Below are 25,332 nucleotides of genomic sequence, written 5' to 3' on the forward strand. Positions count from 1 at the left end.
TGTGATGTGTAAAATCTATTAAAATGAAATATAATTTATGCTGAGTTTATTTTTATGTATATCTAACATATAAAGTTGGGGTCTGTTCCTAGACATTAAGAAAAGTTAAATCTTGTAGATAGCATATATATTTTTAAGATATTTTCATGATTATCTTTAAGAGTTAAAGTTATAACTTTACATTATTTAATTTTTAAGTAATTTAAGAAGAGCTACCTAGAGGCTTTGAATAAAAAAATATGATCTTTTGGATTTTACTCTTAATTACTAATTACTTTTGCAAACAAGTAGATACTGAAGCATCAGTAATGGTTCTGGGAAATTTTCTTTTTCAGATTGCAATGTTGAAAATGTTACCATTGTTTCTGGGACTCTGACTTTACTTCTCTGCTACTTCTGTGGATTTCTTTGAGACTGGCAGATCAGTAACTTTGGGTTAAGATCAGTGGTGGGTTTCAAAAATTTTAGAACCTCTTCTGTAGGTGTGGCCTGCTTTGTGGGAATGGCTTGCTGGCCATGTGACCGGGTGGGAGTGGCTTGCCAGCCATGTGACCAGATGGGAGTGGCCAACTTGTAAAATGTGGTGAAACTCACTTAATAATGCTCTTCTTTAGCAACCAAAATGTTGGCTCAGAAACTCTGGCATTTGAAGCATGCAAGTCTTAAAGCTGTCAAGTTACAAGACCCTTGCACCCCTAACTCTTTAGGAAAAAAAAACCCACGGGTGTTCAAACTTGACAGCTTTAAGGCTTGTGGACTTCAACTCCTAGAATTCCTCCTCCGGTCATGTTGGCTCAGGAACTCTGGCATTGAAGTGTGCAAGTCTTAAAGCTGTCAAGTTACAAGACCCTTACACCCCTAACACTTTAGAAAAAAAAAAACCAAGGGTGTTCAAACTTGACAGCTTTAAGACTTGTGGGCTTCAATTCCCAGAATTCCTCCTCTCGCTCTTCATCTTGATGTGTGGACGGGTGGGGGGAAGGAGCTGGAACCAGTTCTAAACGGCACTGTAGATTTGTGGAATCTCTTCTATAGAAGAGGTTAGAACTGGCAGTCTTTATGTTGATGTAGCTTTCAAAAGGATTAAGGTTGTGACTTTTAAAAAAAGTCTATAATGTTTATCTCAAAAGTAATAATTGCTTGGTCTCATGGTTTTTTTAAAAATGAATCTTGCTTTCTCTCTTTCTGTCTCTGATGGAAGATGGAAGACAGATTCTTTCATATCTTTCATTTTTTCAATTTCCTTGAATTCAACTTCTGATAATTTAATGGACACATCTATATATATTTTGTGGTGGAATTATGGGAAAGGTTTGTCAATAATGGGAAATACAATAGCAGAATGTTTAATTAGTACTTGAATTTCACAAATAAGGATTGCTCTGAGAATGTTTGTCCTTTTAATTGCATTGACCTCACTGGAATAGATTATATAATGGTAAATGCAGTAAAAGAACAACTCTTATAATTTTATAATTAATATCCTGTTCATCAGATGAAATTATTGTTATGCTTTTTACAAATTGACATAAATATTGATTACTTCAGGGAAAAAGCAATCTCTATCATCCCAAATGTATATTAAATGAACATTTCATAATAATTTTCTTTAGCTATTTCCTTATTTTAAAACTCCTGGTCACTTTTTATAGTCTTTCTACTTGCATTTTTTATATTTAAAAAGTTACAATAATACTGAAAATTTGACTCCCACCTTCTTAATCTGTTTTTTTTAATTCAGTTAAACCAGCAAAGACAAAAAGCAATTATTCAGATTATAATTTCATGCATTTTTTGTTTATGTGTGGATAAGGAAGAGACATGATCTTTATACTGAGAAACCATTGATATAATCACATTGATACATCACAGAATGTAAGAGCAATATTCTTCTGGAGTTACCACAAAAATGTCTTAGTAGAATCACATAAATATTTTTGGTGGTGCAAGACAATGCACAGAAACAAATGAATATTACCAATGCTTTCATTAATACTGCCATTTTGAACTCAATTTACATCTCTGAAATCTTGTAAGAGCATTATTGCTCAGTGTTAAGTCAGTACAGTCTGAAATAGGTCAGATTGGTCAGATTGACCAAAGTTTAGGAAAAACTTGGGCTTTTTTCCCCTTGAGGCTATCATCTAATAGCTAAGATGAGCAATTAGAGATGACTTTTAACATTGACACCATGTTCTTGAAAGGAACCTCTTACCCCAACAAAGTCTGAACAGAAAACAGGATTCTGATATTCAGTGTCTGGATTCAAATCCATACACTGAATATCAGATGGGCACAATTTTCCCCTTATTTTAACTCTGTAAATTTCTAGCTGATAGAACAATGATGGCTAACCTTTTTCTCCTTGCATGCCAAAATTGTTTACATGTGTGTGACAGCACAAACACGCGTGCCCACACCCATAATGCAATGTGCCTCTCCCCCTGTGCATGTACGCATGACACCCCCTACACATTTGTGTGATGCCCTGCACCCCATTTTGGGCCTAGCAGGCCTCACTGCAGCCTCTGAGACCAAAAATGTTGTGTGATCTCCACCACCTTTGCACTTGTGCACATATTTACCACATGCGCGGCAAAGACCCAAAAATTAGCTGGCCAGTGGGAGTTGCGTGCACATGCGTGGTGGAGCTGAGCTGGGTGATAGCATGTGTGCCTGCAGAGAGGGCTCCATGTGTCACCTGTGGCACACGTGCCCTAGGTTCACCCATCACAGTCATAGAACAAACAAATGATGATGTGTTATCAATCAGCACAAATCTTTTGTTCACCTTGACCCTTTTCTAGCCTCCACTCTGCAGCCTAACAACTTTATCCCTTAATTCTAACACTGGCCTTGGTCCATGAAACACGGGGAGCTGGAAGACATGCTTCCCTATATCACTGAGCAAATTCTCACCCAGCTGCAGATCCATATAGGTGAGCTTGACCAGATTTAGGATACCACCACCATCCCGCCCCCAATTCACTCTTACCTTTTTCTTGGAATTAGGGAGAACTGCAATAGAATGTCTGACTGAACATTCCTCTCTTAGTCTCTAAAGAAGGACATTTTGTACCACCATCACAACAGCTAGTAAGGTGGGCGTTTTGGACTATTTAAAACTACTCATCTCCCATTCAATGGCTTTTAGTAACCTTGTTTTCCAGCAGATGCTAAAGGCTATGCCTGGTGTGTTGGACTTTGTTCCAATTCCACAGGGATTTTGAGATAGGGACTTTATTTCCAATCCACCATATGTCAAGAAAGTGGCTGCTGTCTTTTTCCCCAAGTTTGACCTGATTTCAAAAATGGAGCTGTTTGTTCCCTGTCATGACCTTTCCTTGCCCTCAAAACAATCTTATTTGTTTATTCACCAGATTTTTGGTCATGAAGGCATGCTGTAATGTCTGGTTTCTGGCAGGTAGTTGCAATTCACAGTCTACTTCATAGTTGTTAAACAAATGATACTTTAGCCCAATAATGTTTTTGCTTTGTGAATGATCAACAAAACAATTGGAATGATCTTTTTTCATATACTGCAGCTAAGCTTACCTACAAGAACTGAGTTAATTCTTTACTTGTATGTCACTATTCCAAAACATGTATGGCTAGTAGCTACCATCCATGTCTGTTGCCTGACACTTGTGTTTTGAATTTTTTACCAGAAACTCCAAGCAGTACAATAGGTGTTTCTTCAAAGAACACATGCATCTTGTCAGGGCTTCCTAGAATGTATCACTGACTGACATCACCCCTGGATGGGATTTGAGGGGACAGACTTTTTCAGTTTTAACCAAAACATAAATGGAAGCAGTGGAAGACTACAGGCTCATCTATGAAAAGGGAAAAGAAAGAGGAGGAAATGGTAGGAAGGTGATGAGGTCAGGTTCTGACAAGATCAGAAGCAAATAGTCTGAGATCACATGAATACTTTAGAGCAGGGGTGTCAAACTCAAGGCCCATGGTTATATCTGGCCCACAGGGCTGCCCTGGAAATAGTGAAGGACTGATCCGCAGTGCCTCTGCCAGTGAAAACAGCACTCGGGAGCCTGTTTTCGCTGGCAGAGCGCTTAGGCCCCCACAGGTGTCCCCGGCATGAGTGAAGTTGGGCTGGCCACGCCCACCCTGGCCATGCCCCCCCCCGAGGTCAAACACAACCCTGATGCAGCCCTCAATGAAATTGAGATTGACACCCCTGCTTTCGAGTAACAAGACTCAGGGGCCCACTGCTTACCCCTCACTGCATGGGCTAGAAGAAATGACACAGAAGTGAAGTCTGCTTCTGAATAAATAGGACTTCCATTTATGGACAATTTTTGTCCGTAACATTGTTGGACTTACTTTTAATGGCTTAGTTCTTAGGGTAAGCATAATAATCAGAGAGATGTATCCTTCAATCACTGTCTGTAAGGCTTGGAAAAATCTGACACTTCAGCAAAATGGCATGGAAATACCCAACCTGCTGAAACATTAAACAGCATACTAAGCAGATCCCTTCATTGTATACTTCAGCAATACATCACCTTATATGCTACTCCATTTATTTAAAGAAGGAATAGCTGCCATCTCATAATATTTACTCTATGCAGCACACAGAGGGTTAAAATAAAATAAAAAGCCATGAGTTACAAACATGTATCCAGAACATTAATATGGATCTAATCCCCCCCCCCCTTTTCCAAGCAGTAAAAGTACTAGATAAATCAACTACAGGTTGTCTTATTATTCTTGCCAGAATAAAGTAGAACAATGAGGCCCTGATGGTCTAAATTGTACAGTCTCTCACCATCTGTGCCTTTGAGAGTTGTTGACCCTCACTCATATCTTTTTGATCTGAGGAGACAAGAAAGCAGACTCTGGTGAGAGGTGGGAGTAAGAAGGAGATTAAAAGCTCAGGGACCTGTTTGTAGGATAAATCACAGCCCCCTTTCTTTTTCATAATCTCATCTTGAACACTGCCACTGCACTTTATATCCTCCCTTTGAATTCCACTTCTATGGATTAAATTTTTCCCTTTGGTTAGAGACCCATCTTTTTACCCTTTTCCATAAACGAAAATAGTCCATGTTTTTTAAATCTTTACTTTTGGCTTGAAAAGGTTCTCCCCCTCCCCAATAATCCCTGAATGACTTTTGCTATTACCTTATATATTATTAGCCTTTTGTAGTTTTGGTTCCCAGATTTAAAATAAATTAATGGTTATGAGATAACCCCTCCACCCCATTATCCTAAACTCATCCTTGTACATATGAGGAATACATTCCTTGTATCTCATAGGCAGCATGAGGAAGACCAAAACAGCGAGAATTTGTTACCAGTAGGTAATAGAATTTGGGAGAAACTCACAGCTGCATTATCACACATTATAAAGGTAATTGAGAGGTGAGAGATAATTATCTAATCAAAAGTGAAACCATTCATTATCATCCTGAAGATGAACTACTCTAGTTCATAATCAGAAGCCAAGTGCTTTTAGAACTGTTAATGCCAGATGACATGCACAAAACCCCCAATCCAACTAAATGATGATATCCTTTCTTTTAATTGCTTAGGCAACCAGGTTTCCCAATAACTGTTTACTTGTTTTAAAGGTGTTATTCATTACTTTTATATAAGGATAAAGTATACTATTAGCAACTGTGTGGGAGAAATACATTTATTCTTAAAATAGCAAATGAACTTACAGGGACATTAGTATTTTCTAAAACAGCCATAGATAAAAAATATTCTCTAGCATCCACTCCATCTGTAGTCTGTTGGCTCTTATCCAACAAAAAGAAGTTTAATAAAATGTCTACCTTACCATTTTTTTAAAACTTCTGTAACATTTTTCAGTATGTCTTGCCTTGTTTGTTACCAGAATAGAACAAATTATACTCTCATCCAAATAAAGGCTCATCCTAAATTTCTGGGCAATAATGTCTGTTCTTTTAGTCCTCTGGAGCCTTCAGGGACCTTCAGGAGTGCCCTGATGAAATGGCTCCACGTGCCACCTGTGGCACATGTGCCATAGGTTCACCATCCCGGGTATATGCTGTCTCATGAGGATGATTCTAGCTCCACAACAGCATTTGTTCTAGAAAATATCAATAATTTAACCTTTTCATTATACTTCCACTTATAAGCTTTTATTGTTTTGGTTAATTTGAAGTGAATATATCATATTGAGCATATTGGATTGCTCAGTTAGCCTTAAAAACTGTTAGGTTCTTCTGAATTCCTGCAATCTTTAAAATAATGCTCTCTCGTATGTTACCTATTTACTATATTGAAGTCAAAGGGTTTGTAGATATCTCTAAAATATGATACTTGCATTACTGATTTGCTTCTTAAGAAGGTTTAACTATATATTTAAATCTGGTTTTTTTTGGCCTGTATAAAAAACAAGAGCAACTACCGTATTTTTCAGAGTATAAGACGCTCCGAGTATAAGACACTCCTTAGTTTTTGGGGACGAAAATAAGAAGAAAAAAAATTCTGCCTCTGTCTACCAGCATCCATGGTATTCAGCTGACACGTGGTAACAAGGTCAGCCAGTAAATAGGCATAGCAACTAAGTCAGCCAATGAGGGTTATTTGGACTGTGTTAGCAACAAGGAGACAGGAAAGGAGCCTGGCTTAGTGGAGAATTGAAAGTGAAACCGTGCGTTTTGCTTGTATTTACTGCTACCTTGGAATACCTGCTTTTGGTAATGTATATTATTATTTTGAATCCTACTGAATCAGTTACTGTGCTTTCTGAATGTGATTGCCGATTACCTCCCTTCGACCGATTAGATCGCACAGATTGGGCCTCCTCCGGATCCCATCTGCCAGTCAATGTCGACTGGCGACTACACGGAGGAGAGCCTTTTCTGTTGCAGCTCCGACCCTGTGGAACGATCTCCCCGTTGAGATTCGTACCCTCACCACCATCCAGACCTTCCGCACGGCCCTTAAGACCTGGCTCTCCCAGCAGGCCTGGGGATAAGTTCTTAAATTACCCGCCCGAGTGTTGACTGTTGAATGCAAGTTGGTGTTTTATTATTTATCTTGTTTACTCACTGTTTGTCTTTTATTATTGCACCCCCTTCCCGTGATTGTAAGCCGCCCTGAGTCCCCTCAGGGAGAAGGGCGGCCTATAAATCTTAATAAATGTCAAATGTCAAATGTCAAAATGTGATTGCTGCTGCAAACTCTGACCAGCCAGGTCAGCTTCAGCATTTATTGCAGCCTGATTCAGCACAGCTGATTGGCGGGTGGATCAGAGGGCCAGAATACTCCCAATCAGCTTTTCCAGGCGGCAGGGATTGTCACAGACCATCGCTGCCTCCATGCCTCACTTTTTTGTCCTCTGGTGGGGGGGGGCTACATTTGGGTGTATACTATGCACCCAAATTTTCACCCTCTTTTTTGGAGGGGAAAGGTGAATCTTATACTCAGAAAAATATGGTATTTCATATAATGCTTAGTTTTTTCTCTTTATTGTTATCTATCCCAAATATTTGAAAGATGGGTTAGAAATAGATATAAATGTATTAATATTACTAAGGTATAGAAGTATATAGTAAAATAATAATTTTGAAGCAAACCATACAACACTTATCCTATATCATTTATGCACTGAACCCAGACACAATCTGAATCCTACTTCTCAGGGTTTCATCCGATTTTAAGGATATCTTCAGACTCTACATCTGTCTGCCACACATTCCGCTTAGTTTTTGACAGGACAGGACCTCAATTTTGCCTTCTGTCCTTCTCGAGAGCTGCAGAAATCTGACTAACTTCAATCAGACCTAGGCATTGAGTCAAAATATACTGGGATTTGTCACCTGGACAATATCAATATTTCTGCTTCACAAATTTAAATTCTGCTTTTATGAAATTAGATACAACAGTAAAAATGCGTATCTTTTTTCTGGCTTAAATTGCGAGTACAATATTATTTGTGCAGTTTAGAATTATACCAGTAGATTTTCTTTGGCTAATTGATATTCTTAGCATCTGTAATTTTTAGATAATCTCAACAACTCATAATGTTTAGGAGAGGTAGTAAAACATCTACTGTAGCACTAGATTGCTTTCATTTTGGTCTCCAATTTTTTAAAGAAGATTCTTGATACTTTCAAAACAGACAGGATAATGTTAACTTTTCAGAGGAGTTAATAGAGCCTATTCTACTGAAGGAATACTAGATACGCAAATACTTCTATCAATAATTTATAAACACAACTGTCCATGTCAAGTAATACTTAGTTGACTTTGCTTTCTCTTGAAAAAGCAAAACGTTGCTTAGATGGAAGCCCACCAGGAAATCCCCAAGATATAGACTATAGTGGGGGAAAAAATTCCAGAGATAAAAGTAGAAAATTGTAAGCCATTTTCACAAAGTTTAATATGATTAAGGATTAATTATTCCCTCCTTGATATTTCAACAGAAAAAAAGATCAGTTGAACCTTTCATAGTAGAGGCCAGTGTTTAAATTTAGGAATCTCAATGAAAATATTAAAAGTTGTGCAACGCTTTCCTGAATCTGTTATTTTCATGTTTTCTTTGTGTAGGTAATAGCTTTTATTAAATAGTGCAAAGCTTCTTGTGCGTATGCAGCACAAGAGAAGAAGCAGGGTTTAGAAGTTTGCAAGCATTTGAGCCAAAATGCAAGCAACTCTTGACTTCTTTACAAGCAAATGAATAAATCAGCTTTTATTATCCATCCTCCATATAAAAATCTGGCAGTCACCTTTTTTTTAAAAAATGGGACTGTTGTATACAAATCCCTCATTTATTATATGGCTGCATTAAATGATGGGTGTCAGTCCTGGAGGCCATCTTTAACTTTGGATCTTCAGGGCTGCCACATTCGGTGGATGGGCATGCTGTGGGAAACGGGAGGCGGGGTTGGATGGAGACAGGGTGAGATGTATAGCTCTTTTCCCTGAGAGTCAAGCACGTTCAGCCTGCACCTAGAGAGGCATGACTGGGAAACAACTCCAGTTGGGACAGTGACCTGATTGGTCCATGTGATGGACATGTGGGTTACTTTGGGTGGGGAAAACCCGGGGCCTTTCAGATTCGGATTTTTCCAGATATGCCAATATGACATCTCTAATAAAATGGAACTTTGGAGAAAATGCCTGCCTCTGTTTGGGGTGTTACTTGGAACCCTGACAAGGGGTTTGTATATTTGTCTCATATTATATGTGCTAATTTTAAGAATACCCAAGGAAGCTGAATATAATTTTGAAAATAGGAACTCTATTTTTTAAGGTATATACTACAACACTGGAATTTATATGCTCTTAATGTATGAATAATATGTTTGTGTGTGTGTGTGTGTGTGTGTGTGTGTGTGTGTGTGTGTGTGTGTGTATGTATGTATGTTGTATTTGTGCTGATAAATAAATAAAGGGAGACAAATACAACATATGTTGTATTTGTGCTGATAAATAAATAAAGGGAGATTAGTATAGATCTATTTCAAGCTATTTAGCTCTCATCAGCTAGCCATACCCTTACTGGGAATCGAACCTGTGCTGTATTGCATCTTAGGCAGATGTGTTAACCACTAAGCTACAGAGTCAATTAACTAACGGCACTCAGGTTGGTGACTCCTCAGGGATCCTCAGCCAGTCTCGCCTCACCTGGTGTTTAAATGCTTCACATCCAGCCAGATACAGGTCCAGCTTCTGTGCTCTGCCCACACAAACGCAGCTAGGTTTTTTCCTCCCCCATTTATCTATTTGCAATATTGCATGCTTTCGAACTGCTGGGTGGGCAGGAGCTAGGGATTGAGCGATGGGAGCTCACTCTATCTCACAGTCCCAGGCTCATACCATCAGGGTTTGCAGACCATTTCTGGCCAGGAGTTCCAGCGTCATTAAGCTATGCACCATTAGTCCCAACATTATTCCTGCTATATTTATTTCTTGTAAGTGGAAAGTATTATAACAGTGGTTCCCAATCCCTGGTTCTTGGCCCTTTGCTGGGCCGCAGCCTGTTTAGAACTAGGCCATGAAAGTGTTGAGTGAGTGCATGCATGCACATGCGCTCTTGCTAAGCTGCATTTGTGAGAGCTGCATTTGTGAGAGCAGTGCTTGCATGCGCATGAAACCATCTTCTCTTCTCCCCTCCATCACCACCTCTGCCAGTCCTTTGAGATGGAAAGTTTGGAGATCACAACAAATATAGCATTATTTGTTGGAACTTAAGTTGGTGGATATATGGTTACAGTTGCAAGAAAAAGTATGTGAACCCGTTGGGATTATGTAGAGTTTTGCATGAATTGGTCATAAAATGTGCTCTGAACTTCATCTAAGTCACAATAATAGAAAAACACAGTCTGCTGAAAATAATACTACACAAACATTAGATGTTGCCATGGTTTAATTGCACATAACATATAAACATTCACAGTGCAGGGAGGAAAAAGTATGTGAACCCTTGGACTTAATAACTGGTTAACCCTCCTTTGGCAGCAATAACCTCAACCAAACGTTTCCTGTAGTTGCATATCAGACCTGCACAACGATCTGGAGTAATTGTGGATCACTCCTCTTCACAAAACTGTTTCAGTATAGCAATATTCTTGGGATGTCTGGTGTGAATCGCTCTCTTAAGGTCATGCCACAGCATTTCAATCGGGTTGAGGTCAGGACTCTGACTGGACCACTCCAGAGGGCGTATTCTGTGCTGTTGAAGCCATTTTTGTGTTGACTTACTTTTATGCTTTGGGTCATTGTCCTGTTGCATCACCCATCCCCTGCGGAGCTTCAGTTGGCAGACAGATGGCCGTACGCTTTCCTGCAAAATGTCTTGATAAACTCTGGAATCAATGACAACAATCCGTCCAGGCCCTGAGGCAGCAAAGCAGCCCCAAACCATGATGCTCCCTCCGCCATATTTTACAGTGGGGATGAGGTTTTGATGTTGGTGTGCTGTGCCTTTTTTTCTCCACACATAGTATTGTGTGTTTTCCCCAAACAACTCAATTTTGGTTTCATCTGTCCACAGTATATTTTGCCAGTAGTGCTGTGGAACATCCAGGTGCTCTTTTGCAAACTTCAAACGTGCTGCAATATTTTTTTTGGGACAGCAATGGCTTCCTCCGTGGTGTCCTCCCATGTACTCCATTCTTGTTAATGTTTTCCTTATTGTAGATGTGTCAACAAAAATGTTAGCATGTGCCAGAGATTTCTGTAAGTCTTTAGCTGACACTCTAGGATTCTTCTTTACCTCATGAAGCATTCTGCACTGTGCTCTTGCAGTCATTTTTACAGGACGACCACACCTAGGGAGAGTAGCAAGAGTGCTAAACTTTCTCCATTTGTAGACAGTCTGTCTTACCGTGGACACATGACCATCAAGGCTTTTGGAGATACTTTTGTAACCCTTTCCAGCTTCATGGAAGTCAACAATTCTTGATCGTAGGTCTTCTGAGAGCTCTTTTCTGCTAGGCATGGTTCACATCAGACAGTGCTTCTTGAAACCAATAAACCTACAATAGGTGTGTGTTTTTAAAGGGCAGAACAGCTGTCAGTAACACATCCAATATCATCACACTGATTGGAGTCAAGGTTGGCTCACTCCTGGCTCCAATTAGCTCTTGGAGGAGACATTAGGCTAGGGGCTCACATACTTTTTCCTCCCTGCACTGTGTATGTTTACATGTTATGTGCAATTAAACCATGGCAACATCTAATGTTTGTGTAGTATTATTTTCAGCAGACTGTGTTTGTCTATTGTTGTGACTTAGATAAAGTTCAGAGCACATTTTATGGCCAATTCATGCAAAACTCCACATAATCCCAAGGGGTTCACATACTTTTTCTTGCAACTGTATATACATTTAAATCCTTCAAAGAAAGAATTTTCTTTTTCTTCAATTCCATATTGTATGTATTCCTGACTTGATTGTTTCTTACTATCCTGGTTCTCAGTTGATCAGATAGGCAACCGTATATACGTAGATCACTAGTGGAACAGCTGGACCCATTGTGTGAAAGTTGGAAGGAGGTCTTAACTCTCCTCCTCCAGAAATCGTCTGAATTTACATACCCTGACCCACCTTGGTGTACAGGTAGTCCTCAATTTACAACAGTTCATGTAGTGACTGTTCAAATTTACAACAGCATTGAAAAAAGTGACATGATTGTTTTTCACACTTACAACCATTTCAACATCTTTATACTCATGTGATTCGAGTCACCATAACATCAGATGCCAGGCTCTTTGGCTGGGCGCACACAAACAATATCACTTGACTCAGGGTCGGTGGTCACAGGAGGAGTCAGAGATCAGTATCAACTGGCTGGAACTCAGGGCAGCCCATCTGGCCCTCCGGCAGTTCCAGGACAGGATAATAAGTCAGCACATGCTCTTGTTGACAGACAGCGTAGCCGCAAAAGTACATGTGAACCATCAAGGAGCTCTCATGCGTGAGGCAGAAAAGTTAGGCCTATGGGTGGAATGCAATCTCCTCTCCATAAGGGTGGAACACATCTCTGGAACAGCCAATGTCCAGGCAGACTGGCTGAGCAGATCGACCATAGATCACGCAAAATGGTCAATCTGTCAGTGTCACGGCCCTGGAGAATTCCTTTGGATATGGTCTCTCTCAGCCAGGGGTCACTGATTCATCCAGATCCCCAGTATCTCCAGTTGACTGTTTGGCACTTGAGAGGGACATCCTGAGAAGGGGCGAGTTCTCTGGAGGGTCATCCAGACTATCCAGGCCTCCAGACGCCAATCAACCAACCGGATTTACAACACGACCTGGGTTGCCTTCTGCAAGTGGCGTGTCAGGGGACACCTTGACCCACTTTCGGTGTCTATACCGCAGCTCCTGGACTTCCTCCAGGATGGACTGTGTAGGGGTTTAGCACCCAACACCCTTAGACGGTAGGCATCCGCTTTGGCCATAATTTTGACTATTGAGGACAGACATCCCATTTCTCATCACCTGAGGATGCACAGTTTCCTGATGGGACCTTACAGTTGTCCTGCAGGCACTCACCTTGGCACCGTTTCAGATGCTGCATTCTGCCAGCCTCTGGCTACTTTCCCTTAAGGTGGACTTCCTCATCGCTGTGACTTCAGCTAGGCAAATTTCGGAACTGGTGGCCCTGTTGGTTTGGGAGGACCTATGCATTTTTCGGCCCAACACCATCACCCTGCATCTAGATCCATCTTTCCTCCCGAAGGTGAAGTCATGCTTTCACAGAGCGTAGGAGATAGTTTTGTCAGATTTTGCCCAAGGGCCACCCACCCTCTTGAACGGCAGTGGCATACCTTAGATGTTTAGAGGGTGCTCAGTTGTTATATCAAGAGGACGGTGTCAGTTCATCAGATGAAATCGCTCTTCGTTTCTTCCAGCCGGCCTCCATGGGGAAAAAGGTGTCTCCTTCTACCATCAGACACTGGCTAAGGGCTTACATATTGATGGCTTATGAGCACCTAGCTCATCTCATTCCGAGACATATCACAGCTCATTCAACTTGCAACGCAGCTACATTGGTTGTGAATAAATCAGCCACCAAGTTAACTGTAATAATATGTGGGAAAGGCTTTGGGCGAGGGAGCAAAGAGATGCTGTCTGGGGAACTCTCAGATAAGAGAGAGCATAACCCACAATTGCATAGTGGACTGAGCAAGAATTTAAGAAGGGACTCTTCCTAATTTCTTGGGCTGTAAAGATGATGGCAGAAGAATTTTACTTCCACACTTGCAAGATTCTATTAATACAGCTTTACAATAAAGTAGAATTAGTTTATCTGGTTGTGTTTCCTGTCTAGTCTAGATTCTTTCATTTGACCATTGTCTAGGCAGCATCACTTCATCCTGCCTCCTAAGATTTTTTCTGTATGCCATTAGTAACACTAATAGTATAAAGACTGAGAAAACATATCAGTTATGCAAAGAAGAGGAGGAACACCTGGTATATAGATGTGAGAAGATTGCACTATTTAAAACATGCAGTAAAGTGGTCTTATTTATTGTTGCTTACCAGCAACCCAATTGCAATGTTGAAGAAGAACACAAAGGTTAGGATCCCATAGGACCTACACATACAAACCAATAAGGATTTATTCCATAATAACCAGTTATGACTGTAGTTGCAAAGAAACAAGTGTGGATAATTGACAGCACAGTAGCTGGTGATAGAAGGATCAATGAAAAACAAAAGGAAGAAAAATATAAAGAGATAGCAAGCAAATGTGTAAAAGAAAGCCGTGGTGCCAATAGTGGTTTGTGTGCTAGGTACCAGACTAAAAGATCTGTAAAAATACTTGGACACAATAGGAATGAGCAGGATCCAAGCAGAACTATCTGGCAGACTGTATGCAGACAACAACACTCTGAAACAATCAAAGCACTCCATGAGCATTTTAAAAAAATACATTGAAGGGCAGTTGGACAACACCAAATTATGGTAGAGGTTTAGGAATGGTATATTAAAATCCAAAATAGAACCGTGCTTTGTTATTTGGGCACCAGATGCAGTATCACAAAGACTTTGAAATTGGATTATCTAAATTTGGAACAATTTAAAATAGCCCAACTGCAAATAGGGGAGCTGTGGAATTCATAAATAATTAGGTGCTACCTATGCAGTTCCCAGGTTTGTGGGTAGAGCTCAGATGAAGAATGCATCTGACCAACATTGGTCATGACACATGATTAGTGATATTGGAATTATACAACAATAATAAAATCTCTGTAGATCGTAGCCTTATAACTTTTGGAGTGTTATGATCTGGTAAATCTGGCCCCTTTTTTGAGAGTTGAATACCCAATCTACAATTTCAAAATCAATTTTATTAAAAATAAGTGAAAGGAAAATATAAACCTTAATGATTAAATTATAAGTCAAGATTATCATTAAAAATTAATGATAAATGATATTATAGTGCTAACATTATATACTGCTTCTCCAAAGTTCTATAATAGATTCACAGGAAAATTATAATATTCTGCACAAATTCCAGGATAACATGGATGTGTAAGAAAGGAAGGGGGAATTATGTGCACCAAAATCCTCAATTAATCAAATAGCATGAAATTGAATAGAGGCAATGAGTATTGGCCAATAAAGCTGACAAAATACACAGAAACTAAAAATAACCTTAGTATAGTACTAACTACACATCTGTGTTTACCTAAGCAACAAAAGAAACAAAAACTTCTGATTCCATTTTACCTTGTTTTGTTTTCTGGAAATTTCCAGAAGGAAATATAGTTTTCATATTTTCCTTTTTTTGATCCCAACATATTCTTTATTGTTTTCTTTTATTTATTATTATCACAGAAGTAAAATAAGGCTTTTGATGAATTTAAAAAAAAAGAAAAACACCCTATGAACTTTGTTTGTATTTCAGATTCATTTTATGACATATACATCTATTTGTTGCTTATGCTTCATGGATTTTTTTTTAAATCTGAGCAAAAGCATTTGGAGAAAGTAATGAAAGTAATGTAGAAACAAATTTTCTATTTGTCAACATAATAACAAAGAAAAAGTTACTGAGGGAGATATCAATCATTTTAACTACTATATTTTTCCAAATATTACATATCACCAAGTTAATTATCTGGCTGCACCTTTATATGTATAAGAATTAACAGCTTCTATTAAGTTATGAAAAAAAAAAGAAAATTCCTAGTCCGACTTAGTAATATAACATACACTATATTGCCAAAAATATTCGCTCACCCATACAAATAATCAGAATCAGGAATTCCAAACACTTCCATGGCCACAGGTGTATAAAATCAAGTACCTAGGCATGCAGACTGTTTTTACAAACATTTGTGAAAGAATGGGTCGCTCTCAGGAGCTCAGTGAAGTCCAGCATGGAACTGTGATAGGATGTCACCTGTGCATCAAATCCAGTCGTGAAATTTCCTCGCTCCTAAATATTCCACAGTCAACTGTCAGCTGTATTATAAGAACGTGGAAGTGTTTGGGAACAACAGCAACACAGCCACGAAGTGATAGGCCACGTAAACTGGCGGAGCGGGGTCAGCAGATGCTGAGGCGCATAGTGCGAAGAGGTTGCCAACTTTCTGCAGAGTCAATCGCTACAGACCTCCAAACCTCATGTGGCCTTCAGATTAGCTCAAGAACAGTGCGTAGAGAGATTCATGGAATGGGTTTCCATGGCCGAGCAGCTGCATCCAAGCCATACATCACCAAGTGCAATGCAAAGCGTTAGATGCAGTGGTGTAAAGCACGCCGCCACTGGGCTCTAGAGCAGTGGAAACACGTTCTCTGGAGTGACGAACCGTGCTTCTCCATCTGTCAATCTGATGGATGAGTCTGGGTTTGGCGGTTGCCAGGAGAACGGTACTTGTGTGATTGCATTGTGCCAAGTGTAAAGTTTGGTGGAGGGGGGATTATGGAGTGGGGTTGTTTTTCAGGAGCTGGGCTTGGCCCCTTAGTTCCAGTGAAAGGAACTCTGAATGCTTCAGCATACCAAGACATTTTGGACAATTCCATGCTCCCAACTTTGTGGGAACAGTTTGGAGCTGGCCCCTTCCTCTTCCAACATGACTGTGCACCAGTGCACAAAGCAAGGTCCATAAAGACATGGATGGCAGAGTCTGGTCTGGATGAACTTGACTGGCCTGCACAGAGTCCAGACCTAACCCAATAGAACACCTTTGGGATGAATTAGAGTGGAAACTGAGAGCCAGGCCTTCTCATCCAACATCAGTGTGTGACCTCACAAATGTGCTTCTGGAAGAATGGTCACAAATTCCCATAAACACACTCCTAAACCTTGTAGACAGCCTTTCCAGAAGAGTTGAAGCTGTTATAGCTGCAAAGGGTGGACCGACGTCATATTGAACCCTGTGGATTAGGAATGGAATGTCATGTTCATATGCGAGTAAAGGCAGGTGAACGAATACTTTTGGCAATATAGTGTACATAATGAGGGGTGGTGGTGGATTCTTCTTCATTGTTGGAAAGTTATAATGAAACTTGCTTGAATAAAGTTTCTATTAGTTTCCTCTATCAAGATAATATAAAAGTGGTGTTGACCACTTAAAATAAAGTAATTATACAAATTACTGTGTGATTCCTTAATAAACATTGATACTAAAATGTTGACAGCAACTCTGTTATATAGACCAAGGGTCCCAAACCCCCAGGCCCTATCCCACTACCAGGCCTTGAGCCTTTCAGAACCGGGCCATGGAAGTGGCAAGCAAGCATGTGTGTGCATTCCCACCCGTGGGAGCAGTGGGAGAGCGCATGCACATACTCTCTATTTGTAAGAACAGTGCATAGAACCATTCCCTCTCCTTCCAAAGATTGGAGAACTATGATGTAGCATATTTAGATTTAACAGTAACTCTGTCTTCCTAAAAAGTCAGTTAAATTGAAGGTTTGTTGTACTTTTATTTTAATTCCTGCAGTCTAGATTCATAAAAGGCGAACAAACCATTTATCATTAATCGATATTTTAGGCCTGTGATGGCGAAGCTATGGCATGCGTGCCACAGATAGCACACAGAGCCCTCTGTGCAGGCATGCAAGCTGTCACCCCAGCTCAGCTTCACCATGCATGGGCACGTACTTCCCTCCTGCCAGCAGCTGGTTTTCTGGTTTCTGCATGGATGGGGGGGGGTGTCATACGTGCATGCACAAGGTGCGCACACACATGCACGGCGGTCATGCATGGAGGGCAGGGGGAAGTTGCACACGCATTGCATTATGGGCATGCGAGTGCGCAAGCGCTTTTGGCACACGACAGCAAAAAGGTTAGCCATCACTGTCTTAGGCATATGTTATTTAAAAAAAATAGAATTGGCAATAATTTTCTCAATAGGTGAAGAAAGGATTTTTAATATGTAGTAGTTGAAATTTTTGAGTCAAGATTTGGCCAACATGGATTTCCTTCTTTTTTATTTGTTGGATTTATACGAAGACCAGGATCATTACAGATGGGACTATTTCTTTACCTGTCAAGATGTTCGCTGGAAGTCATCAAGTGTGACCTCTGTTCTTATATTTAATTTGACCTCTTTTCTCAGTCAGTTAAAGGATATTCTGGCCATAAAAGTGGCTAGAGTTGAACAAATTATTTTTATATGTTGCAGTGGTGAGTTGCAGGCGGTACGCCCTGGTACGGACGTACTGGGGCCTGCCCGGAGCACCGGGTACTGTTCTGGTATGGTGCTCCGGAGGGGGCACCCGCCTGCTCAAGCTCCTTACCTGTATTTGAGCTCTTCGGCGCTTACACACACACGCACGGAGTGCACGGCGCCTGCGCAACGCTCTGCCAAGCAACGAGCGTCGCAGTGGTGTTGCAAGAGGTAAGGATGTATGCACACGCGCTGCACACGTTCATGTGGTGGACTCCGGGCCCCGTTGCAAACCTACTGGTTGCAATGGGATCAGGAACCCACCACTGATATGTTGATACTATATTGTGTCTTATTGGAAATTAGGAAAATTTATTTCTGTTATGCCACAGTTTGGTAAATTATTAGGTATTTCAATTAATCGGAATAAGTCTTTAAAATTTGCAGTAGGTTGTGATATGTTTGGGAAAACCAGTGAAAATGGGAGTTTGTTCTTTGAATTCTTGAATTGTTTCAATATTTTGGAAAATTATGTAAGAATAGCTTTTTCATTTCTGGACATAAATATCTCAACCTGCTTGTCCCAGATTTACTTTTATATAAACAGATAGAGAAAGATGTATCTTTCCTATTTGTTATAAGGAAAGACAAATGTTGTAATAATTAATATTATTCTGAAATTCTTAGAAAAAAATCCTTTCTAATACTTTTAAGGAACTTGAAGCAGGTTTGGTGAGTTTTGAAGAATGCTTTTAATAAGAAAAACTCCCCTAGTATTTTTTATCTAAATTACGGATGGTAGATTATAACAGGGATTTTAACTTTCCTGATTTTCAACTCTTACCATTGACTATTTTAGCTTCTATTTTACAATAGAATTCAAATAGGTTAAATAAATAATCCTGGGAACAATTTTAAAGTATGTGATCCCACCAATACCATAGCTGAAAATTGTTTCTTTGGGTATTTGTTTTAATTGAGATTCTGCTGCATTTTCAGTTATAAAGGCAGCAAGGTATATAATAAAGATTTGAGGACAGAAATACCCCAGTCATTCTGATTCTTATACGGTAACAGATTTACATTTTGGGATAATCCCAGTCTGAATGTGTTTGCATTTATGGGTTAGTAGAGGAATTGACATGTTAAATCAGCTTACAAACATCCCAGTTTGGCCTTGCGTTGCACTTTCTCATTTGAGACTGGAGTCCAGTTTGGAGGTCAAAGAGCAGGTTGCAGATATGGCTAGGAGGGCCTTTGCACAGATCCATCTGGTCTGCTAGTTGTGCCTGTTCCCAGATTGGGAGGCCCTTCAGGCAGTCACTCCTGCTCTAATCACTTCACAATTGGACACTGGAATTCTCTTTTCAAGGAGGCTATCCTTGAAGACCCCTTGGAAGCTATTTTGTGATAGAAAATGCATATTAAGTGGGTAAAATTAAGCATTCCTTTGTCCTTAAAGTATTCCATAATTAAATCATATTGGCATAGGTTACATGCTAGCTAGGTTTCCACTTTGCAAATATACATTCCTGTATTTTTTTATAATGCTGATTTCTAATAGAGCAGTCTTTTACTGTTTTTCCCCTTTGCAAGTAATGGGAGGAAAATTAGGTTTGGTATAAATACATATTCCTATGTTGGGAGTGTTGTTGATCAATAGGAGACCCTTGGATTCCACACATCCAAGGTTTTCCTCAATCTAGTGTGGTCTCAATGTTCCTCATTTTCCCCTTTTCTGATGTTGGAATTTCAGTTAAAAATAATCTGCTGAAGCTTTTAGACCGTCTGGGGAGAGGGGAATCCAATGCCAAGAGTCCCCCCCCCTCAAGAAATCTGAGACTCACCCCATTCTTAGAAGAGGAAATCTTCTGAATGTCCCATGACTCCTTATAACATAGAAATGCACTCTGACATTTTGCAAGAAACTCATTGCCGTAGTGTTGAATCTCTGGGGCAAATGCATCATGTTCTGTATTTTTCTAGTAATGTGTATGGTTTTGATTCTATATAATTGCCAGGTTTGAAGTTAAGGTTTACCAGAAATATTTTATTTGTTTGGGGGGGGGATGTATTTCATTTTCTGGGAGGGGATTGACAAATCTCTTGTAGTTAGATTTTGTCTCATTAGTAAAATATATTGTGTTCCCTATACTGCACTTAGTCAGGAAATATTCTTTTCAGCAGTGCTGTCAGCAAGACTTGAGGATGTATCTCATATATAGTTTTCAACTCAGTTTATTAATTTCATTCTTATAGGTTACTGCACTTAAGAATGAACATTGAAGATAAGCTGGGAGGATTGTTTCTTAAATGTGGTAGCATAGAACAGATGCAGTCATCAAGGAATATGGTTGGAATGGGTGCCACCTCTGACCAGTCAGCAATTTCTGTGGAACGGCAAGAGGCAGTGCTTCAAGACCGGGCTATGGCACGTCAAGAAATTATTTCTGCAGATGAAGTTTTACAAGAAAGTGAACTCCGACCACAAGAAATGATCCCACATGATGAACTTATGGTTCATGAAGAGACGGTGAAAAATGATGATGACATGGAGGGACAAGACCGACTTCCTCAAGGGCTTCATTACGCAGTTAATGTTCCTGTAAGTATTTTCTTTCCCTAATTTTGCCTGCAGCGATTATGTAGAGATTGCTTCAAAGTGTGACAAAGGGTAATCATGAGAAGAAGGCAGTGATTTACAGATATCTTATTTCATTAATCAGTGATTGATTTGGTTTTAAGTTAACAGTGGAAAGAAATACATTTTTAAAAGGTTGTTCTAAGATAATTTCATCCAGTTTTTCTAGTTGTGTGCATCTTTGGTACTATGTGTTTGTTACTAAAGGCCTTTATAGCCTCTTCTCTGTAGTCTAAAGAGAGTAATGGTTCTTAAAATTGTTGGTGGGATTATGACACTGAAAAAGAGTTTTCCTTTATTAATACTCCCTCCTCCAGAATTTCAGGTTTATTTTATTTTTCATTTTGAAATGAAAAGTTTCTTCTTTTCATTTAGAAAAGTTTCAACCTTTAAACAGATAAATAGATGAGTGGAATTGGAGGAGAGTGGGCAGGAAGGCACTGATAAGGACTGAAGGAAGGCAGAAAAGCCAAGAAACATGCAATTAAAGTGAGGGATTGACAATCCAGTGGATGGACAAGGGGTAATGAGCTGCACTGAAAAACCTGCTGGGACACTACATTTTGTGTATATACTGTACAAGATGACTTTGATCCTGAATGAAAGACAAAGATAGCTGATATGAGCATTTTACAAGGACAAATTTGCTTTTAAGTCAAACTATTTGACTAATGTTGATTAAATGTTGTTTTATAATTTAAAAAAGGAACATTTACAAAAATTTTACCATGGGACAATTCTTCATGATTGTGAGTTATTTTTATATCTCCTTTTACAAAAAAAAAATTACTGAAGAAGGGAAGGGAAGTAATGTTGTATATTCATTGGGAAAGAAGGGATTACAAGAAAATAATCAGACACACAATGAGAAATACATATTGAAAAATATGCTTGTGCCAGCTGTTTGCCTAGCATGCTGACTGGTCTTATCATGAGCTACTTAGGAGGCAAACAAAACTCAAAGTTGTGAAAATGATTAAAGTCTTGCCAGTTGCAGGCAGCAGCTGTTAAGCCTGCTAATTAACCTTTTAGGCAGCAGTTAACACAGTGAAAAAACTTGGTTCAGGAGCAACTAGCTTGCTTAGACAGTCTCTCCAGTCTGCTGTAAGTGGGGGAGAGAATAAAATGGATCAGGCATAGCGCGGCTTATGCTAACCAATTGTAGTGGCAAACACATAACTGAGAAATAGGGAAAGACGCTGCAAAGGTTTTAAATGTGGCCATGGTTCCAAAATTACTTTTTTAAAATCACAGTTGTAATATCAAACGATCGCTACCCAAAGCAGTTGCTAAGCAAGGTCTGCTTGTATGTTTTAATTCATTATATTATGTTGTCAGATTTTGCCTTGTGATCTTACAATTGAAGGTTCTGCTAAAAATCTTGGGAACGGAAATGAGATATAGAACATAAAACATGAGAATTTTATTATAAACACTTAGGTAGAACAAAGCCATGTATCTAAATCTTAATGCCAAACCGAACACATTTGCATCTTACTTCTCTGTGGGAAATAACCTGTTTTGACTTTAACACCTACTTCGAATGTAAGTTGTCTTTTCAAGAAAACATTAAAGAATTACAGTAATTGCTATTCTGTAGGAAACATAGCACTAATTTCAGTCAAAGAAATCCTGGAACCTCACATTCTTTTGAGAATTATATAGCAACTCTGAGAAATAGCAATCAAAAATTTAGATTAGAAATACTATGACCTAGGTACCAATTTAATGACTACCTTTTTGAGCAATGAGCCAAGTTTCCACTGCAAAATTGGCATTCCTGCATATTGTGACTAAGACAGTAAATGTCAGATCCTGGTTGACACAATCTGAATTTGAAAAGCTAAACATGGAGTTGGTTAATAGTTGAGAAGTAGACAGACTATCCGGGAGTCCCAAGGCTTCGTAAGACTGAGAAGTAATAAACATGTAGGATAAGATCTGTAGTAATGACCTCAATATTGTTGCCAAGAAAACAGGATGGATGCGCCCATGTAATCATGTCCATCTGGAAGTTGAGCTTAATTTGAGGGAGAATTTATTTTTGTATTGTCATGAAACAGAAATTTAAAATGGATTATCTGTTTTAAATGTTTAAGTAAACATGTTTTCAGTAAATCTCCAGTTTAACAGACTTTAACATAATGAATCTCAGATCCAGTGGACAAAAATTTTCATAGTATTTGTGTCATCATAATAATAATATCATTACTGAAATCTGCATAATTTGTGTAGTTATATCACAACTGAGGGCAACTGATTTAATGCAGTTGGCAATAATAGACATGGCCTCTCTCTATTTGTTCCAATAAATCGAAGTTTTATTTGTATGTATTGCACATAATTCAAATAGAACTGCATTTGAAAGTATAACAAGAGGGCAATATCAGTAGAGCATTCAATAAACAATTAAAATTGTGTGTGCCCCCCCCAATACAGCATAATAAAAAAGCACAGTGCCCTTCCAAGTCCAGAATGCAGCCGCGCGAGCGATTGTGGGTGCACCAAGGTACACCCACGTTACACCTATCCTCCGCGAGCTGCACTGGCTACCTATCAGTCTCCGAATCCGCTTCAAGGTGCTGGTCGCTACCTATAAAGCCCTACATGGCATCGGACCTGGGTACCTGAGAGACCGCCTCCTGCCGATTACCTCTCTCAGACCAATTAGATCGCACAGGTTGGGTCTCCTCCGGATTCCATCTGCCAGCCAATGTCAACTGGCGACTCCCCGGGGGAGGGCCTTCTCTGTTGCAGCTCCGGCCTTCTGGAACGAGCTCCCTGTTGAGATCCGGATCCTTACTACCCTCCCAGCCTTCCGCAAAGCCACGAAGTCCTGGCTGTTCCAGCAAGCTGGGGGGAGCTGAGAAGCATCTACCTCCACAGAAATTGTGAATGTTGGTTTTGTTTTTAATATGTTGTCTTTGTCTCATTCCCCCCTTTCCCTTGTCTTTTGTGAGCCGCCCGGAGTCCTCCGGGAGTGGGCGGCATACAAGACAAATAAATAAATAAATAAATAAATAAATAAATAAATAAATAAATAAATAAATAAATAAATAAATAAGTGAATTTGCCATTATTTCTTAGTATATGTGAAATTGCTATTTTAGCAGATCAGTGTGAAACAAGAAATTACATTTACTGATGTGGCTGAGCAACAGAAACGGGACAAAAAGTTAATGCGAGAAGGCATAGATATGCAAAAGAAGAAGAAAAGAAAGCAGCGTTCTCCAGCAAAAGTAAGACAATTAATTAAAGACCTGGTAATTAAAAGGCACGGTGATTTACCATGGAATTCATCTATTTCATTGGAAATACTATCTGCCAATGATAAATTCACCTAGCAACAGTTCTAAAGCAAAGATACTCATGGCATGTTTCTTTAAACTACTTTTCACAGCATAAACCTTTAGTGTACTTTCACATCTCAGGAAAGCTGTTCTCTAAATATTTTTCTGTAATTATGCTGTACAAAGACCATTTAGAAATGAATACTTAGATGAATAACATAGCTTTAACAAGGACTTAGTATTGAGGCGAATTAAATAACACTGAATTTTATGAACTTTATTTTTACCCATACAATGCATTAGTGCTGAAAGTAATCATTGTATGTATCTGAAATGAAATAATTACCTTACAGTGAAAAGGTAATAATCATAGCTGTAATAATTTGAAAGGAATTGTGTTGATCTAAACCTTATTATTTAAGGTTTTACAGCTTGAGTTTCCCTCCATTAACTGAGTCAAAAATGTGTAAGATCTTGGGAATTAAACACATATTTTTAAATTCAGACTCCCTGTTATACTGTGGCCATTTGCAAATGTGAACTCCAATTATTTGTCCTCATTAATTTCCACTCAGCAGTATGTCCTAAGTGGCAAGTTTCATACTGTGAGGTTTAAGCTTGAAAATGTCAAATGTTGTCTCTGTTGAAAATAATCACTGTTGAAAATATTTCCCCTGTTTAATTCAGTTTCTTAACTTTTCATTAACTGTATGCAGAACCAGTTAAACATTTCACATAGCTGTTTCATTCATAATCTGAAAATAGTAAAAGAACTATGTTCTCCGTTTTCATTTCCCAACAGACTTTCTCAGTATTGTATAAACTAGGTTTCAAAATTGCCTACAAAAAGTAGCATCTGAGTGCTACTTAAGAAGTCTTTTTAAACAATAACTTTGAAAATTATAATTTAACCTAATTAGAGCATGACTATTAATATGCCTTCTGCTGTGTTTCATATATACGGTTAGGGATTTAGAGTCCCCAGCTGTATATTTGTGTTTTTAAAACAGCAGATCTAGTGAATTTTCAGCTGAAAGTGTATAGCAATGATACTAAAGACAAAATTCATGGTTCACACAGAAGGTTAAAGATAGCATGGACTCTTCTGGGCAGAGAAGCCCAGCTGAAGCTGTCAGGCAAGGTGAATCAGCATACCGCTTATGCATGAGCATGTAATTAAGACTAAAAATGGTGTTCTTAAAATTCAGTGAAATCTTAAAATTTCACTGAAAATCTGCAAGCAAAGGGACCAAATTACACGCTATGATATCACTATCCCAAAAACAAAGTAAAAGGAAAATTTTGCAGTTGGTAGGTATTTGTAAGCA

At 39.2% G+C, this 25,332-nt stretch overlaps 1 protein-coding gene across 4 annotated transcripts in view; it reads left to right on the forward strand.

The window, feature by feature from the left end:
• The window catches only part of ZNF148 (zinc finger protein 148), a 48,270-nt gene that overhangs the window by 4,264 nt on the left and 18,674 nt on the right, over window positions 1-25,332 (forward strand). For 3 of the 4 annotated variants that reach the window (XM_087711675.1, XM_087711654.1, XM_087711661.1), the window contains exons 2-3: window positions 20,333-20,678; window positions 23,825-23,953. In XM_087711675.1, the coding sequence (XP_087567801.1) occupies window positions 20,349-20,678; window positions 23,825-23,953 (459 nt within the window). In that variant the 5' untranslated portion in view covers window positions 20,333-20,348. The remainder of the gene's footprint in view (window positions 1-20,332; window positions 20,679-23,824; window positions 23,954-25,332) is intronic. The other variant, XM_087711668.1, reaches the window with a different exon arrangement.

Source organism: Thamnophis sirtalis, unplaced genomic scaffold (assembly GCF_051295495.1).
Source record: "Thamnophis sirtalis isolate CommonGarterSnake01/CBP01778 unplaced genomic scaffold, rThaSir2_p1.2 scaffold_1, whole genome shotgun sequence".
NCBI classification, from domain to species: domain Eukaryota; kingdom Metazoa; phylum Chordata; class Lepidosauria; order Squamata; family Natricidae; genus Thamnophis; species Thamnophis sirtalis.